The sequence below is a fragment of the Numida meleagris genome, chromosome 3 (genome assembly GCF_002078875.1).
Source record: "Numida meleagris isolate 19003 breed g44 Domestic line chromosome 3, NumMel1.0, whole genome shotgun sequence".
NCBI classification, from domain to species: Eukaryota; Metazoa; Chordata; class Aves; order Galliformes; family Numididae; genus Numida; species Numida meleagris.
In genome coordinates, this window is record NC_034411.1 from 56,453,258 (window position 1) to 56,472,981 (window position 19,724).

The 19,724-nt window shown below is 39.3% G+C and overlaps 2 protein-coding genes across 2 annotated transcripts; both read left to right on the forward strand.

Moving 5' to 3' along the window:
* On the forward strand, nucleotides 6,417-7,442 carry TAAR2 (trace amine associated receptor 2). The gene is given in 1 exon segment (XM_021391991.1): nucleotides 6,417-7,442. A coding segment is annotated over 1 exon segment (1,026 nt).
* TAAR5 (trace amine associated receptor 5) lies at nucleotides 15,431-16,459 on the forward strand. The gene has a single exon (XM_021392756.1). The coding sequence runs from the start codon at nucleotides 15,431-15,433 to the stop codon at nucleotides 16,457-16,459; it is 1,029 nt and encodes a 342-aa protein (XP_021248431.1).

Here is a 19,724-nt window from a genome sequence, read left to right on the forward strand (position 1 = left end):
CTCCAACCCCCCTGCCACAGGCTGGGCCAGCAACCTCCAGAGCTGGTACTAGACCAGACTGCCCAGGGCCCCATGCAACCCGGCCTTGAACGCTTCCCGGGATGGAGCACCCACAGTCTTTCTGGGCAGCCCGTTCCAGCACCTCACCACTCTCTCTGTAAAGAACTTCCCCCTGGCATCCAAGAGACACCTCTGAGCAACTTTGTCCACCTCAACTGTTGGTTCGTAGCGCACCGGTGTTCGGCTGGTGCTGCAGTGCTGGGCTGGGCCACTGGGCGGGGCAGTGCCGCCGCCATGATGGCACGGGGCAGCGGGCGGGCACAGGGCCAGCTGGGCTGCGGGTTGGGCACGCCTCTAACTGGTAGGGGCTGGCCTGCAGGAGAGGGGCTCTGCAGAGAAGGGCCTGGCTACATGCCATGACGTATTCCTCCTGCAGAGAGATACTGAATTCTCTGCTATTATTTCTGGCAAATAAATCAAAAGGCATGTGGCTTAGTTGCTTATTTTTAAGTGAGAATGGTGAAAATGTCATCATTTAGGGTAGACATCCTCTTAACTTCCGAACCATTCCAACAAACATCTGAAGATCAACTGCAAATAAGAAGCCCCAGAGCATCATACAACTTTCACTGGGTAGAGAGAGGAAACTTGAGAAGAAAATGCATATCTCCGCAAGAGCATGACAGTGCGTCCTATGAAGGCTAAACAAAAGGGCCCACATGCAGTTCTCTGAGGTCTTTCCCTGGAGCACATTGAAAGTGAAGCAAGTCACAAACTGTGAGCAGCTAGTAGGTAATCCTGACTTACCAGGGAGGGCAGAAAGAGAGATCTTCACTTAGGATAACCTTAGCCATCCCATGAACATTGTGAAGAAGATCATGAAAACATCATGGCTGCACAAGGACATCACAGATGCATTATGGAAAAAGTTGGAGAATAATTTTTCACTGTGTAAACCAGCAGTTCTCCTGAAAGCTTGTCTAGCCAAGGTGTCACCAATACTAATATACTGCATAAGTAACAAGGGGCTTCCACTCACTGGTGACTTTCATCCATACCTAGAAGGCACTTCTCTTCATTCTTGACCTATAAGTCAATTTTGTGTACAAGCCAGCTCAGAAATAACTTTTTCCTCTGGTATCCTGTTACCCAAAGGTGGCACGTTCCCAGAGAGCCTACTTGCCTTCTGTTTACGGAGTGTCTTCTCTGACAGAGCAACCTTAATGAAGTCCCACGTTACTGCCTCTCATTAGCCCTGACCACAGGTAGCACAAAGTTATTTCTCATTGTGAAAGCAACATACAAGTGAGAGGTGTTAATGAGGCCATGGGGTCTCTATTCAAACCTGAGATTTTGATAAATTAGGAGTGCAGAAAAGAAATACCTCTTGCTATTGTCCAATCAGATTGTCATTTAGATCTTGTGATGTAGAATGTACCTGACTACAAAGTGGCATCATATAAATGAAGTGCAAAGGGTATTGTTAAACCACTTATCAACACATTTAATTAGTGAACTTATTAAACACTTCCCAGACATCTACTTTTTCCAAAGCAAATGAATCTCCAGTGGGTGATTTCATATGCTTTAACTTCCCTGAAAACTTCTGCAAAGCATTTATTCCAGCATTATGAAAGGATCTGTTTTGTTGGTAAACTGAGGTCTATTCATTTTGCCAGCAGTGAAAATAGTTTGCAATGTCACCTCCTCTCATGCTTTGAACAGAACTGACAGGTTTCTTGCATTAAGTCTAGGACTCACAGTCACCTGTCCCCTCTGTCTCAGTGCCTGTAACTTGTATTTTGGTTGTTTTGACACATTGCTGCAGCCTGTGAATTGCAGCCTGATCTGGCCTGATCCACAGTGGTCCTACCTCCAGCTGAGCTTCATGGCCTGCTCCTTGGTCAACAGAAGAAGTGGCACAGGGAAAAAGATGAGCACTGACAGAAGAACCCTTCCAGAAACCTCACAACAAAAATACCACACCAAAATGGAGTATTTTTAACAGCTAGATGAAAAAATATGTTAGTGCAGTTCTCAAACAGAAAAAAATAAGCTCTCAAACTGTGTAAATACTGCGAAGTGTATGGCTTTCCCTAGATCATTAACCCATCTGGGCTGTACACACTGTACTCTCTCTCTTGTACATTACATAAATACTCATTCAACAAGGATGAGAAGAACAGAAAATGCTAGACACAGTCAAACATAAGATATTTAGTGTTCTACAAAAGGCTTTTACTTCAACATTTTTTCTGATCTTCTTCATTACCTACAGTCTTCAGTGTAACTGCATCATCCAAAGACCTAATTCAGAAAAAGACTATGCCTATCACTAATTACTTTTCGAGTAAGTTGTTTCCATTAGACATGGCCTAAATTTGTTAATTTTCCATGATGTGAAATGACTGGCTTGGTAGATAGCAGTATATATTGTCTGCCTTGACTTGAGTACAGTTTTTGACACTGTCTCCCATTAGTTCCTCATAGACAGGCTGCTGAGATATGGACTGGATATGCAGACAGAGCTGATTGAAAGAACAGATTGGATACTGAGAGAATAGCCGAGAGGATGGATGGTGATCAGTGGTTCAAATGCTTAACAGGAGTCAATATTTGGCCAAGTCCTCTCCCACATCTTCAGTAGTGATCTGGATTATCGAGCAGAGTGTACCCTCAGCAAGTTTGCAGATGACACAAAATGTGAGTGGCTGATAGAAGAGGGGTAATGTTGTAACCCAGAGTGGCACTTGGAGTACTGGGTCCAGTTCTGGAATCCTCTGTACAAAAAAGACATGGACAAACTCTACACAGTCCAGTGAAGGGTCACAATGATGATTAAAGGTCTGGAGAATGAGACAATGAGCACAAACTGAAACACAGTGGGTTCCATCTGAATATCGGGAAGCACTTTTTAATTGTGAGGGTGACCAAGAAATGGCACAGATTGCTCAGAGAGGTTGTGGAGAATATGTATTGTAAATATCTTCATGCCTGGAGATACTAAAAGCCCATCTGAACACAGTCCTGTTCAACCAGCTCCATATGGTACTGCGTGAGTAGGACAGCTGGACAAGGTGACCTTCAGAAGTTTCTTTCAATGTCAATTATTCTGAGATCCTGTTATTTTATGAAATTTAATTCCTACAGTATTTACTAAGTCTTGCATAGTGTTATTTAGTCTTGTATAATTAATTATTTCCAATTAAATTCAATTTCCTTCCTTGTAAGTTTTTTTTAAAAGATCTTTTGTGCATCATGATCTTCATGACCTTCCCTTTAAATCCAACACTGTGCATAAATAATTGAAAATGTTTGCGTGATGATTATGCACTAGCCTTTGTAAAACAAATTCATTTCCTAAGAGATCAGATCCACAAGCAATTCAGTCAGTGAGAACTCCATAACCCACTCTAGATATCTGAACTTCTTATTTCCCAAAGATATAAGAGAAGTTAGTCTCCTTAAGCACTGAGTAGTCACAGTATACTGACTAGAAGATATCTGTCAGTTAAGGAGAGATAACTGAAAAACAGAGTGTAGTGTACCTTATATTCTTCATTCTTACTCAGTTACCAACAGGAGAAAGCAGTTATTTGAGAAAATTTGAGATTATACTTTTTCATTGTGATTTCCACTTCACTGAAATCACCTCAGGGAAATAAGGGAGGTTCATCTTCACAGTGCTTTACTGGAACCAATCAGTGTTTAAGAACATCAAGGAAATAACAAAACGCAATATGAAGCAAACACATAAGCAACAATTAAACTGTGCTATCAATGAAAATAATGGCTACACAATTTTCTCTCCACACTGCCTATGCGGTACAGCAGCACCTGGTGTGATTAGTTCACAAAGACAGCTTCCAAGGTCCATCCAGTAACCTTCCTTCAACCAAGTTAAACAGGTTCTCTCATAAAGATTTCAGTTCCTGTAAATATGTTAGCTGTTGTTAAACATCTCATTTCTGAAATATGTCAAATTGTTCCCCCATTACTGCCTGCTGAACCATGCTGAAAAGACCACTAGTGAGGTGCATGGGACACTGTTTCCTGAAGGTAATGGTTTTTGAAGTGTAGCCTCTTTTTTGACAGTTATTTGTTAGAAATCCAATATAATTTGGTCTGCATAGATTTCTGCACATGTTTATATTCTAGTGACTTCTTTCATCAAAGTATCAACAGTGTGAAGCTTGCATATCTCTCAGTTACTTAGAAAAGGCTTTCTAGGTAAGCTTTTCAAAAAATGTTATCAGATCTCAAAAAAAAAATATTTTCACTGTACACAATGAAAAAAAATTACTATTTTTTGGAGTCAATAAATGATTCTCTTTTGTATTTGCATTTTATTCCCAGCAGAAAGCTCTCTCATTTATTTGCCTCTTAAAACAACTGTCAAAAAGGTAAACTCCATTAAATGTTCTAACATTTTCCTTAGTTAATTTTAAAAACAGTGTTTATTTTCTGCCCTCTTTTCATGACATAGTGTATTAGTCAATAGGAATCCATCCTCTATATGCTGAATAACAACAATTAACACTTGGGCTTGTAATGAATCTTCCGTACATCTGCACAAGCTTGATTCAGCATTAACATCTAAATATCCACCACTGACCTCAGAAGACTCAATTTATTCAGATAAACAGCAAATTGATTTTGTTTTTTTCTTATAAGAAAATAAACACTACTTTTATTGGGTTTTATTTCTTTTTAAATGGGAAGTTGTCCAAAAACAGATGATAAATTGTTGTAAAATAACACTCCTTTTTCTACATCTTTATTGTTTACTAAAGTATAGGGCTTTCTTCTGTACATTGTATGAAAGCTGCTGCTACAACCCACATGAGAGACAGTGCTGTTGCATCCTATTAAGTTACAAGATGATGATCTCAAATTTATTAATTATTTTATTTCTAAGTTTCATTAGAAATTGTAATTATTTAAAACAGAAAGTTAAGGAGAATTTTCTAATACAGTAGATAAAAAAATATTACATTTTCCCTTCACTTTTGCCACTAGTATCACTTTTCAAAGGCTAATTTTGATAAGGCTTGTGTTTATCTTAATTCACCAGAGCAGCTCAGTAATGCATGAGGGTAAATGAATGGAGAAAACAAAAATAATGGTCTTCGGATTTCAGATACTTGGCTATGTTTATCTCCTGTTGATGTAAATCCCTAAATTATACAAATATTTTTAACATAAATCTCCTGGGAATAAAGTGTAGAGCCATAAAATAAAAGTAATTTCCCATGTTTCACTAAACTGAACCAAGTTATAAAGATGGTCTGCCTTTTACAGATATTGCAATATTGCAGAACAATAACAAAACAGTAAAATATCTACTTAAAGGATCTATTGATGATACTACTAAAACAGATTCAGGTAGTATTAATCTATAAAACAGATGAGTATTTAAATATTCTGGTGCTCTCTTTCTATATTTTCTTCATTTCAGGGTGATACCTGTTGGAAAATTCAGTGGACTAAAATGCTTCTCAAGTTACTTCCAAGTGGGTTAAATCGATGTGGAGAAGAGTATCTCTCCTTGGTTCTATTTCTAAATTTGTTCTGAGTCTAAAACAGGAATTAGATGTGGAAGAAAAGGGTGTGGTTCTTTGCAGACAAAAGGGAATTTTTTGACTCTTGAAAATAGTCAGTACTGTATTCATGTATATCTATTGCAGCTGGACCACAGTCTACTTCAGGAGACAAGGCAGAACCCTTCCAGATACTGGAACTATAATAACACAAAGCAAGTGTTAAAACTGATTTCCATCAGATGTATTCATTGTTAGTACTTTATAATCCACAAAAGGTGAGTTTTGAATGATTAGTAATTTGAAAAGGGGGAGCTGGCATCTGATTTTTGACTCATAAAATGAGCATATAGAATATAGCTCACCAGCTGAAATCTCCAGGAAAGCTAATGTGAGCTGACATAACATTTCTTCTTTAGAAAACATCAGCATTCTAGGGTTGAAGAGACAAATTAATCCTGTGCAGTATTTTGAGGCTGAAGTGAACTTGGGTTTCTCTGTCTACGTATCTCTTTCTTCTTATGCTTTAGAACGATTGATATTAACATCTATTTGAAACACAATCAAAATATTTTACAAAGTAATCTAGATACAAAAGAAAGCAGAAAATAAATTTGATGATGTATTATAATTTAGTTAATTTAAAATATATTTAATCTTGCTTTCAACTGCTTTTTTAATATATTATTTGCAATAAGTAAGCCAAGAGAATGTTTGTCTTTGAATTATTGCAGTCCTCTCAGTAATTTCTTCATGCTCTTGTCTAACTTTGTCTTGTCTTCTCATGTTAGGACCTGGAATCTTTTGGAAACTCATGAAAATTAAATCTACTTATGGAACTACATATCCAGTAGAAAAATCTGATAAAGGATTATTATGTTTTCCATGAATGTCTCGAGAGATTTTACTGATTGCTCTGAGTTTGGAAATAGGTCCTGTTCTGACAGCTCTAACTTCTGACCAGGAGTACGAGGGGTGTTGTATTTCTCCATAACTGCAGTCTTCCTTCTCACTGTCTCAGGGAATATGGCCATAATTTTTTCCATCTTGTATTTCAAACAGCTTCATTCCCCGACCAGTTTTCTCATCTTATCCATGGCCACCACAGATTTCCTGTTGGGCTTTGCCATTATGCCCAACAGCATGGTGAGGTCTGTGGAGAACCGCTGGTATTTTGGAATGATGTTCTGCAAAATTCATTACAGTTTTGACCTGATGCTCTGCTTAGTTTCCATTTTCCATCTTTGTTCCATTGCAGTAGATCGTTTTTATGCAATCTGCCACCCTCTGCACTACGCCAGCACAATGACCATGGCTGCCACAAAACAAATAGTAGCAGTGTGTTGCTCAGTGCCAGCTGCTTTTTCTTTTGGTGTTGTTTTCTCTTATGCTTCTGGAATTGAGGGCTATGAAAGTTTGGTCAAATGCTCAAGCTTGTGTCCTATTGTGTTCAACAAAGTGTGGGGGACTGTTTTATTTACAGTTGGTCTATTTGCTCCTGCTTGTATTATGTTAGGGATCTACATTAAAATTTTTGTAGTCTCCCAAAAGCACGTATGTGTGTTGAGCCAGACACACAAGCACAGAAAAAGTGATATGAAAAAAGAACTTTCTAAGAGCAAAGATAGGAAAGCTGCCAAGACTTTGAGTGTAGTTATGTTGGTTTTCTTAGTATGCTGGTTTCCTTGCTTTTTTGCAATTCTACTTGATCCATTTTTAAATTTCTCTATTCCTTCACCTTTGTTTGATGTTTTAAACTGGTTTGGTTACTTAAATTCTATTTGCAATCCATTAATATATGGCTTTTTCTATCCCTGGTTTCGGAAAGCATTTAAATATATTGTAACAGGCAAAACATTCAACGCCCAATTTCGTACAACAAAATTTTTATCGGAACATTAGTCATAGTAGTACGTTGTAGATTCTACAACTAACACCAGTTCTAAAGATGAAGAATAAACAATGGATTACTTGGTATTCATAATTCAGTAAATAATCTGAAATGAGCAATATGAATTTCACAATTCAGTAGAATTATCTTATGAAATATTCCCTTAATAAAATCAGACACTATATTTTAGTACTTTGTTGCCACCTGTGCTCTTACTGCCTTGATACTGTCTGAGAAGTTAAATTTTTCTAGAATCTCTGCATGAGCTATTTCAGGAAGTATATAGTCCATAAACACAATACTTCACCTAATTCTGCATGCATGCATGCAGCAAGTCTTTCTTGAAGTTCACGATCAACAATCTCCTAAGCTGAATACATCCCAAAACAGTATGGTGATAGTATTGCCAATCTTTTGTGACTAGGGCATTAACGTATAGATATATAGTTTGCTGTTGTTCCCAAACATATAGAATTTCAGTGTAATTTTGGCTTGACATTGCTCTTTTCCTTTGAAATCAGCAGAATCAGGTTTGCAGCCTCTATTCCCTTTATGCATAATACACAGGAGTGAGAGTGCTACTCACACTTTATGTACATCGCTGTGCTTTCTTAGTATCAACATCAGACTCCAGGTGCTGCAAAATATTCCTGCCAAGAGCGCACCCAAGATTCACCCCAGCAAACCAGAACACAGAAATGGAGCCTCTAGCTGTGGCTCTGTGGTGGTGCAGACCCACCAGAACACTCTACAATCTCAGTGTAAGCCACCATTGTGCTTTTGTCTTTCAAGTGCAGTGAGTTGGGATGATCAGGCACTCCCTGACCATACCTGAAATTCAGGCTCCTTGTAGCCTGACCTGAGAGCACCGGAATTGTATGGACAGAAGAAGATTCCAAGACTGAAAGGGAAAATGATTAAGTTACCAGAGAAGAAGGTCTTTGGTTTCTGGATTCTTTCTGAACTCAGAAATCTCCCCTTGGAAATACCCTGTTTGTAAGACTCATGTGAACCTTGCTATACTTGAACCTTTAACTAAGTTGGTGTACTTGCTTGCAGTAAAATTCATTGAATTGTGTTAAATTGGCTAATGATTAAATGCTGATTAATTGCTACTATGAATCTTTGTGATGTATTGCAGAAGTATTTACAGACTCTAAATTGTTGCTAAAACATAATGTTGAGTAGCCAGCAGTCCGCTACTGGCTCTCACCACATTAAGCTCCTTCTGAAGTCAGTAAGGAATCAGTGCCAGAGATCACATCAGGCACATGCAGACAGCAAGGTGGGTTGAGTTGCTATTATTGAACAAAGCTGCTGCAAGCCCTTCAGTGTGCACTGTGCCTCTGACTTACCTTTCATGGACTGCATACAGCCCATGAATTAAAGTCAGACTACCAAATAGCAACCCTCATGTTTATTCACTTGTTGGTTTGTCGCAGCTGTATTGGTATGGGACAGCAGCAATAGCTGTTCATTTTCTTTGCTGGAATCTTTTAATGAACTTTTGAAAACCTGAACACATTCTGGTTTGGATCTAGTAAACCCCAATTTCACCCCCACCATTAAACACTTGAGGCAGCAAAGAGATGGAAGGTCACAGGCTTGCCTGGGATGGTGTGTAAGACTCACCTTTCCTAATAAAAACAAAAAACAAAAAAACAAAAAACAAGACAGTGGATTCAGATGCTCTCTTTGTGCACAATGGCCAGTAGCTGAAGAGTTAGAGCAGAGAACAGAGCAGGACTGGGTGCCAGAAAAAACCTAGGCACCCATAAGTTGGATAAGAAATTGCCCCATTTCATTGCTCAGTATGTGTCCAGAGAGCAATGAAGACCCCTAAATCAAACAACAAGACAGCAGGAGTGGTACTCAGGGAGAGCAAAGATGCTGAGCCACAGGCTGCTTATGGCCAATGGCTTGGCTCTGGAAAGCTGGATCTCTTTACCATAGCCCAAACCTGATGCTCAGATCTCATGCTGTTGTCCAGACTCAATCTTGTTCTGCTCCTGCAGTTCTTTCCTGAGGGCCAGCTCTGGGGCAACTCTGGTGAAGTGTAAAGGCCATTTTATACAATAGCTTACTGACCAGGGTACCATCTAGAATGATATCAGAAGATGCAGGAACTTTCTGCTGCTCCTTTGGAGATTAATCCCATGAAACTTGCAGTGTTTGAAGGGATATGGGGCATCCTCATCATGCTGATGTCAACAGGAAGAGCTTCCTGCCAGGTGATCGAGAGACTACAGAGGCAGTGTCACAACCAGATGTCACATGTCATGTCTGCATGTGGTTCAGTGTGGCTGCTTTAGAGGAACTTCTGTGCCATCAGATCAGTCAGTCTCTCTGTGAAAATAAAAATGCGTATCTGCACACAGCACAGGTGGAAGTCCATGAGGGGTTTGTGCTGAAAGCTAACTACATATCCTTTAGAAGAGTCTTCACAGTGTTTGCTGTCATCAGTGATCACCTCTGTACTCAACTGTTGGCCAGGTGAGTGTTAATTCCTCCTGCTACTTCAACAAGAATGTGTTAATGTTAGGTATCCAATTAAGTTTGTGGTTCCGCATTAAACTGTTTCCATTTTTTTTTCTACATATTAAATACCAGTGTAAACCACTTACAGTTCAGCCCAATATATTGCACCTCCATTTCTTCCTGACTGCAAATCCTCAGAAGATGACTGCAGCTATCTGTGAGGCTTCAGTGTGTCATGTCCTTGGGTGTGTTCTGTGTATGCCCTTGGATGTCAAAGGAGTATCTGTTTAGTCTGTCTTCCTACACAGCTTGCAGCCTACAGCTGGATCTGGAGTACCAGAGTAGTTTTTCTGGACAAGGTGTCTTGCAGATCTGTCACAGAGAGGAGCTTGCAGGGTACAGTGCCGTTTGCTGTTCCTCCTGCTCCTAAACAACACAAATGCTAAACCTGGTGCTAAACCAAGCATTGCTTTGCTTGAAACCTAGGGCTGCAGAGTAACAGGTGGTTTTTGCAGACCGTGCCTGGTGGCCCACAGGCAAACTGCAGTTTTTTGCTATAACACTCGCCACGTTCAGTTCTATGGGCTACAGATTTATATTCAGATGCAAGCAGTGCAGATCTCTTCAAGTTTTCCTTTCTATAAATATCATGGTAACCTCTTTCTCTGAAGCACGTTCGCCCCTTAATCCATTTTTTCATGTTTTATTATGAATTGTGTGAGGCTGTTCCTCTCCTTCAGACAGCAACCAGAAGCACTGGGGCTTCTATTCTTTTTATTTTTATTTTTAACTGTGAATGATTCAAGCAGGAGCTAACATTGCCTCGGAGGGGGTGGGAGCAGGGGAGGTGTCTTTTTTTTTTATCATTTGTGTCACAGTCTAAATAAACTGTGTGAAAGGATTTCCTTCCCCCTTGTGGAGTCCATCTGCAAAAGCAGTTTTAAAGAAAAAGGCTGACAACATTTATATTCTGCTTTTATTTATACAGGGATAAAAATAAAATGAAATTGAATCTTTGGGTTTCAAAAACACCAGCTGAAAACCTTCTAATATACAGATTGATTTAATTTTACAAGATCTCTGCTGATTTTTATTTTTTGCCTTAATAGCGTAGAGCACTCAGCAGGTGTTTAGCACCAGATCACTGATGTAACTGATGATCTAGAGGCACGTATGTATATTCTGGAGGTGAGCAACAACGCAAAAATCCAAGTGGCAGTTTCCCTGAGACACTGTTATAGTATCTCCAAAATAAAGTCTTCAAGATTTAAATGAAAGGTTTTGGTGTGCAAGTTTTTTTTTTGTTCTATAAAACTCCCGACAAAAGGGGCGTGTACTGCTGTGAACATAATATGAAATACTTTGTCTATAGTTGTATGGAAACAGCTGCATTTTGTAAAGCCTTGCAGTGGAAAAAAAAAGGTATAACACAAATTAAATAAATTAAATGAATTCTGGGTTATAAATAGCAAAACTCATCTAATGTGCTTGCCAAAGGATATTATTAAAGGATAATTTCTTAATAAAGGATATTATCATCTATATCATAAAAATATTTGAATCACCACATATAATTAAAATCAGTGCAAATTATGCAGTTAGATCACCTCTGGAAGAGCAAATAGGTTTTCACCTTTCTGAGCTTCCTTCACAGTTCATACATGTACCTGCTCCTGTGCATCAGACATCTGAACCTGGGACAGCAGAAATAGCAGGGTCAAAGGCTCTCTGAAGGTACTTCATTTGCCTTATAAATGTAGGCTAATCTGTTTTTCTCCGTCTCCTCCTCAGCCAAGAAAACAAAAAAGAAAGAAAAAAGCCAGGACTCTGAAGTAATAACCACTGTAAAATTAGGTTTTTTTTCTACACGAAAGAGCTACGTAGATCATTAAGCCGCTATTCTTTGACTTTTGTTACTGAAATCTTGAAATGCTCTGGTGTGTAGACTGGAGAGGAAAGAAGAACACTTCAGGTGGAGGTTTACCTTCACATAAACTGCAGGTACCTGACATCAGTGGAGATATGAGCCAGATTTTGTGCCTTTGCCCATCAATTCAGCAATCAGGTGAAGTCCCTGGTGACTGGAAAAAATGAAACTTCATACCCATTTTTAAAAGGATAAAAAAGATGACTCTGAGAACTACCAACCTGTCAGTCTCACCTCTGTGCTGGGGAAGATCATGGAAGAGATTGTCCGGGAAGCTATGCTTAGGCACATGGAAGGCAGGGAGGTGATACGGAAGAACCAGCATGGTTTCACCAAGAGCAAATACCCTTTGACCAACCTGGTGGCCTTTTATGATGGTGTTACTGCATCAGCGGACAAGGGAAGAGCCACTGATGTAATCTGTCTCAACTTCAGTAAGGCCTTTGGCATGGTACCCCACACCATCCTTCTCTCCAAGCTGGAAGGATATGGACTTGATGGGAGGACTGTTTGATGGACAAAGAACTGGCTGCAGGATTGAGTCTAGAGACTGGTCAGTGGCTCAATGTCTCGATGGAGATCAGCGCAGAGTGGTGTCCCACAGGGGTTGATGCTGGGGCCAATACTCTTCAATGTCTTAATCAGTGACATCAACATTGGGGTTGAGTGCACCCTCAGTAAGTTTGCTGATGACACCAAGCTGTGGGTTGCAGTTGGCACACCAGAGGGATGGGATGCCATTCAGTGGGCCCAGGTGAACCTCATGAGGTTCAAGGATTGAGAGCAGCCCAGCCAAAAAAGTCCTGGGGGTACTGGTGGATGGAAAACTGAATATGAGTCAGTAATGTGCCCTTGCAGCCCAGAAGTCAACAGTATCCCAGGCTGCATCAAAAGATGAGTGACCAGCAGGGCGAGGGAGGTGATCCTGTCCCTTTACTCTGAACTGGTGAGGCCTCACCTGGAGTACTGCATCCAGACGTGGAGTCCTGAGTACAGGAGAGAACAGATATATGTGGTACCCAGTGGAGATCCCTGTCTGCATGGAATGGCACCTTGTTAGGATTTTAGAACACACAGTTTACACAACATATATTTCAGCAAGTCTGCAGTAATGATGAAACACTCAGATATGATATGCAGACTTCTTCAGAGACAACCACTTCTCACCATTACAAAGGAGAGTAGATTCCATTATAGACAGAAGATTGGGGTTTTATGTTCACTAGTGCAATGTAGGCCACTTTAGCAAGCCTATCACCCTGTCATTCTATTATTATCTATTTAAGGATACAGGACTCATTCTTTTTGAAATCATGAAAAAAAAATTCACAGCATCAAGGTAATGATGATGGCTGTCCTAGAAAGTCCATAATCCATTGAAACCGCCTCGTCCTATTTTAAGGAGTTCAGACTTAGAGGTTACCTAGAAAAACTTAGAGGCTCTGTACAGCAGTTTCAATAAAAAAGACCTTGGTCTATGCATGTCTTCACTGCAGGAGTTTGAACCATACCAGATAGTACACTTTTCCTTCTATATTTTTTGTGGGTTTTTTTTCTGCTGACTACTAGGCTGTGTAGTACATTCAACAAAAGCTCAGTTTGATATTATATCCAGAAATATTGTCTGAAAGAGGAAGAGGAAAGGGAAGGAACATTTTGAGAATGATTGGCATGTTTCATTTTATGATAGCATTCTTACATTCCGAGTCGATACATGTTAATAAGCTCTTACTGTTTTAAGCTATAAAGGCATACATTGCCACTATCTGAGCCTTTTCTTAATTATGAGCTCTTTTCATGCAACCAGATGTCAAACAAATGATGTGTACAGGAAGTGCAAGCTGAGACTGTTTCGTTACATGCTGGTCTCTTTCAAGGTGGCAATAATCACTTCAGAGGCACCATGATAGTTAGCTAGCTCAAGAGGTATTTTGACAAGTTCATGATTTTGCATAGAATTTGAATGACAAAGAGATTGAGTGAGAATGGTATTTTATTACATATAAAATATAGGAAGAATGAAAATTAATGGGAATACCAGCGTACCGAGGACAAAAAAGCTATTGCTAATATTAAATATTAAAGACTCTAATGATCTTAACATAAATGCTCATTTATTAAAACATGGAAATAGGAAAAGGAGAAACATATCTCTTTGAAACATGCCAGCTAAGTGAAGTCCTTCATTGAACTATGCCTAATTTATACCTTATTGCACTGGGATGTTTGATGTCCACACTGGTCATGGAGGTCTCCACGGGGTGAGGGTCAGTGACACCGCAGGATGAGCTAGCGTTAGCCGCATCTTCTTTCAGGAGCATCCTAAGAAAGAAAATTCAGATACAAACCTTGAGATAAATCTTCAGAGATTCAACAGCAGCTGAGTATGCGTGTGTTTGAACTGCTTTTTAGAAAATGGCAATTTTTGCCAAATACACAACAGTCTCTCTATACCCCTAAGGTATATTAGCCTCCTATAGGGACACTCACTCCATCTGGTTTATATAAGGAGTTGACTGAGCTCACATTTTCCACTCAGACAATAGGTGTACTTGGAGAAGGATTTCAATACACTGCAGTACAGCTCCCATAGCACGGAAAGAGCTATTCCACTGTAAGTATTCCCGATTTAAGAGCTTTGTTCATGCTAGGAAGGATGGGAAAGGTGAGGATATTATCCAGCTATTACAGCAGTCATTTCAAGGAAAAAAGGATACATACAGAAAAATGTCATGTTTTTAACTGTACCTGTTAAAAAACATACCATTCAATTATCTGATTTATTAAGAGACTATTGGAACAGCACATTATAGTCCACTAATATCTTGTACTTGGTACAGCTCCATTTAAAACTTAAATAACTTAAATATAAAGCTTAAATAGCAATGTCACAAGTATAAAACAGTGGCAATCTTTAGGGCATATAGCAATATTCGTGTTTGCCTTGCTGAATATTTGTCATCATCTCAGCAGACATCCATGTATATGCCCATATCTAGGACACTATAATATGAGAAACGTGCCATGTGGGTTTTTCTTTCGCAGTGAGATGTTACTTTATAAAAATCACTTCTCAATTTCTACATAATAAAAAGATTTGCAACTAAGTTGGAACTTCCTTTCCAGGAAAATTCACAAGAATCAGTGTGTTATGATATTAGAGTCAGCTTTAAAATATTCCATGATCTTTGGCTCACAATGCCTGTTACTCAGCAGTATTTTTCCTTTTAAGGCAGAATTTCGCTTTGTTTATTACTTGCTCACAGATTTGCTGCATTCCCTGCACTACTCACAATTTTGGGTGACAGAAAATCGAGTCAAAAATGTAGGGAAATTGATGCAACTAAAATTGAATACACTGATCTGAAGCTTCAAGAGATACAAAATTATAAAATAGGCTCATTTTTTTTTCACCTGAAATATGCAAACTGTTCAGCTAAACTGTTAGCTTTAATAAAAGTATTTGATTAAAAGGCATCTCTCCTTCTAACCTGCCTTTTTAATATCTTTTTGCAGGTAGTCGTTTGGCAGCTCCACTGGAAGCTGAATACTTTTCCAGGCTTGTGGCTAACCTGAGTGGGCACAGAGCCTGCCATGGGCTCAGCCCAGGGCCGTAGTGTGGAGAAGGGGATGCTCATTGCCTTGTGCTATGAGGTGAACGGCTCCTGCTACAGAACCCTGCATCCCTTTGGGGTGCAACTGGCCATTTACCTGGCCTGTGCCTTAGGCACGCTGATTACAGTGCTGGGGAACCTACTCGTTGTCATTGTAGTTTCCCGTTTCCAAGCCCTGCACACTCCCACCAACTTTCTGCTCCTCTCCCTTGCCTTGGCTGACCTGCTCCTGGGGTTGACCGTGCTGCCCTTCAGCAGTATCCGGTCTGTAGAGAGTTGCTGGTATTTTGGAGATGACTTCTGTAAACTGCATACCTTTCTGGACACATTCTTTTGCTTGACCTCTGTATTTCACCTGTGTTTCATTTCCATAGATCGGCACTGTGCAATTTGTGACCCTTTGCTCTACCCCACCAAGTTCACCATAAGAGTGGCCAGCATGTGCATTGGGGTGGGGTGGGCAGTCCCCATGGTCTACACCTCTGTCTTCCTGTACACTAAAGAGATTGCAGAAGGGCTGGGCCATTTTTTGCAAGATGTACCCTGTGTTGGTAGCTGTCAGCTGCTGTTCAACAAGCTCTGGGGGTGGCTGAATTTCCCAGTATTCTTCTTCCCTTGCCTCATAATGATAGTTTTATATGTAAAAATATTTACTGTTGCCAACAAGCAAGCCAGATTGATAAACAACACGAATAAAAGTTTTGGGGCTCAGCTACACAGAGGAGCATCCAGGAGTGAAAGGAGAGCAGCAAAGACTCTTGGGGTAGCTGTGGGAATCTATCTCTTGTGCTGGCTGCCCTTTACTATTGACACCATGGTAGACAGCCTTCTGAATTTTGTCACTCCTCCAGTTCTGTTTGACATCCTCATTTGGTTTGCCTACTTTAATTCTGCCTGCAATCCCTTGATCTATGTATTTTCCTATCATTGGTTCAGGAAGGCTGTGAAACTAGTCTTAACTCAGGGGATCTTTTGTTCCAGGACATCAAGAGTAGACTTGTACCAATAATGACCAGGGCCTTCTCGTGCACTGCGGAAAATATTTTAGGCTATATCATAGCATTCCTCGTGAATATTATTGATCATCCAGTTAGCTAGTTTTTTATTTTTCTTAAAACATCTGGCTTGGGAAAATCTCAGGTTTAAATAGGCATGCTGTTCTGCGAATGACTGTCCACAACATTTCTCCCAGCACACACACCTTGTTAGTCTTGAGTTTGCTATGTGATGCTGACAAGTGTTTGAAACTTGTCTATGGTCAGCTGCAAAATAGGACCCTGTCCATACTGTTACTGAAATAATTGCTGCCTGCTTCTGAAGTTACTTTTTAAGCGACAATTGTTTTGTTTTGTTTTTTTTTATAAACAAAGTAGGTGATGTTGATTTAGTAAGTTACAAAGGGTATATGTTAATTTTAAGTACAAAGAAGTGTAAGGATGTAACTACAGGTAAGATAAAATCCTTAAATATGGTAGTGGAAAATAGCAGAGGAAGAGAAAAGTCAATCTGGTATTTTTAACTTAATTTTCCCATCCTGCTGTGACCCTGAGACAGATGTTATGTATGGGAAATGCATCCTAAATTCCTTGGTAGTATCTCTTCAGACCCATGGAATCTTCACCTGTTTAATCAGTATGTGCAAGGTGACTGCTCCATACCTTTGAACATCCTTACTGCCTTTTCCTACGGTGTAAAGGGAGTAGAAGAAAGAGAGAGAGGGAGGAAAGGAGTTGCACAGGGTATTCAGATTGTTAATAATGTTAGTGTTTTTCTCTTTTCTGTTGTTATTTTCCCTAAGATTCCATGTGCTTTTTTGTTTGTTTGTTTGTTTGTTTGTTTTCAAAGAAGTGAGTGGGTCTGCTTACAGACATAACATATGCTTACATACTTGAGCTGCATATAAAGTGTCAGTGCAGTTTCTCAGTTTTCTTCAGCTATGTTTATGTTTATGTGATTTCATAGCCCAATTTTAAATCTGTAGACAGCTGTGATCTCTATTCAGCAAGCAGCAGGCTGAATGGCAAAATTTTGTATCATACATAATGGAGTTATTTTCTACCTCACTGTTATGAACATTTCATCGGGAAAAAAAGTGTAGCAAGCAGTAATAAATCTTTTTATAAAGAATGAATAGGCATACAAACAATAACTGTAATAATTTTATCATTTTATTCTGTTAATGGCATGTAAAACTATTATTAGGTTTTAATGTTGTTCAAATTTTTATTGCAACTGTCTTCTAAAGAATGTCATTCCATTTTACATTCAGCTGCATATTTTCTGTGTGACTAACACTGAAAGAAGAAGAGAAGAAACAGCTACAGAAAGGATGTTACTAACAGTAAGAGACCAGCAAAGACCCAACAATTTTCTGAAAAGAATGATTAATTTTTTACTAAATTCAGTAGGCAATTGAATCAATGGCACATGGGCACATGTGCACGAACAATAGAGAGGAATTGCACAACAGATACTCTGTAGGAAATCAGGGCAATAAAGTGGTTGTTGTAGCAGCTATGTATTTTAATGTATGTAATAAACTAAATGGCAAAACTCCTTTTGCTCTTTTTTTATCATATTCTTAATATTTCTGCCTGGCAAGAGTTTCCTCAACTAGCAAAAATGAGCTATTGCTTTAGGATTTTGTAATCTATTCTGACATCTGATTATTTCAAAACGTTTTACTTTTGTTTGTAGTCATAAGTCTCCAGTCAGAAAAAAAATATATTGGTATTCGAAATAATCAAAGCTCAGGCTTTATGGAGGAAGGGGAAGAGAAAGAGTGCTTAAGAGCTCTTTTCAGGGTTGTTCTGGAGAGTGACCATAAACTGTCAATGTTTTTAAGCTAAGACATTTATGAAGCCTTATGCCTGTAGTTAGACTGTCACTCTATCTTGCTTCCTTCTCTCAGTGTCTGATACTCCCCCCCTTTGGTGTGTTAATATTCATTGTTTCTTAGGATGGAATACAAAGACTCTTCTACTGTTCCTCTGTCTATTCATTCTGTAGGAAAAGGTAAAAACCTCACACTCTCCTGCATACATCTGTAGACTTTGTACAGTTAGCGTACCAAAGCCAGTGACCAGGCTAAAGAAAGAAAAGTGGAATCAGATCCTTAGGGAAATACAGGTGCCAAAATACCATACAAATATGTATGAAATCAACATATGTATTTAAAGTCTTAAACTGTGGCTTCATTTTCAAGATTAAGACTCTTACATTTAATATGCATAGGTGTTTATGATTATAGTAAATGTCTAAATTGATTATAGTTGTAACCACAATGGCTGTTTAAGCTCTGCTGGTAGTCAGTAAATATCTAGAATATGAATCAGCTGCCTGGTGGCACCAAAGATGCCTTAGGGAACCTGAGATGACTACAAAGGGCTGGCACTCAGCTCAGAGGAAGCAGAAGCATAGAGCCAGGTGGGACATACCTGGGTATCTAAAACGGCACTGGATGTCCCTGTTTGGGTACCTAGCTTAAGCAAAGGCATCTTACAGAAGTTTAGACATTTAGTTATACGGAAATCTGCGAGCCTCAAAATGAATTGTGTCATATGGACATCTTGAAAACACCTTTCACTGACATCTTTTTCTCTTGAACTCACTAGAGAAAGGGAGCTTCCACTGAGTTTCCAGTTGTTTTTTGCAATATTTTCTGCCAATCTGCAATAGATTCAAGAGGGTATATAACACAAACATATTCAATTGGCCACTTCTTTTTGGAGTCCCATTGCATAATCTGTCTTTCTAGTTTTCTTCTAAGGAAGAGGATGAGCATTGTTCCCTCAATGAATTATCACTTTCTATGTTACAGTAGAAGGATTATCACATCACATGAGCTGGTTGTTGCTATATCTTCTTTTTGGCTAAACAGGCTGGGACAGTGGACAGAGGCACATACAGTGCTAGGGTAAACAGGTGAGACAGGTCTGGAAGCAGCCATAATTGCTGTCCTGTTCTTCTGTCACTGCATTTTGTAGCAATCATGACTAATGCTTTCATCATCTTTGTAACCCCTCCTCTTGCTCCTTGCCTTTGATGTTTACATAGACAAATTCTGTCACAATTTCTTTGTGTGATTTTCTCCATGGTTTCAAAAAGCAATGAAGGTAATTATGATTAATTATTATTAATTATGATTATTATTAATTATGATTAATTATGATTAATTATTAGGGCTGTTGTCCGCATGTGTAGAGATAGGATCAGAAAAGCCAAGGCGCAGGTAGAGCTGAACTTGGCTAGGGATGTGAAAAATAACAAGAAGG

Bases quoted from the DNA above. Each gene is read 5' to 3' on its own strand.
- TAAR5 (XM_021392756.1), top strand. From the start codon at position 15,431: ATGGGCTCAGCCCAGGGCCGTAGTGTGGAGAAGGGGATGCTCATTGCC.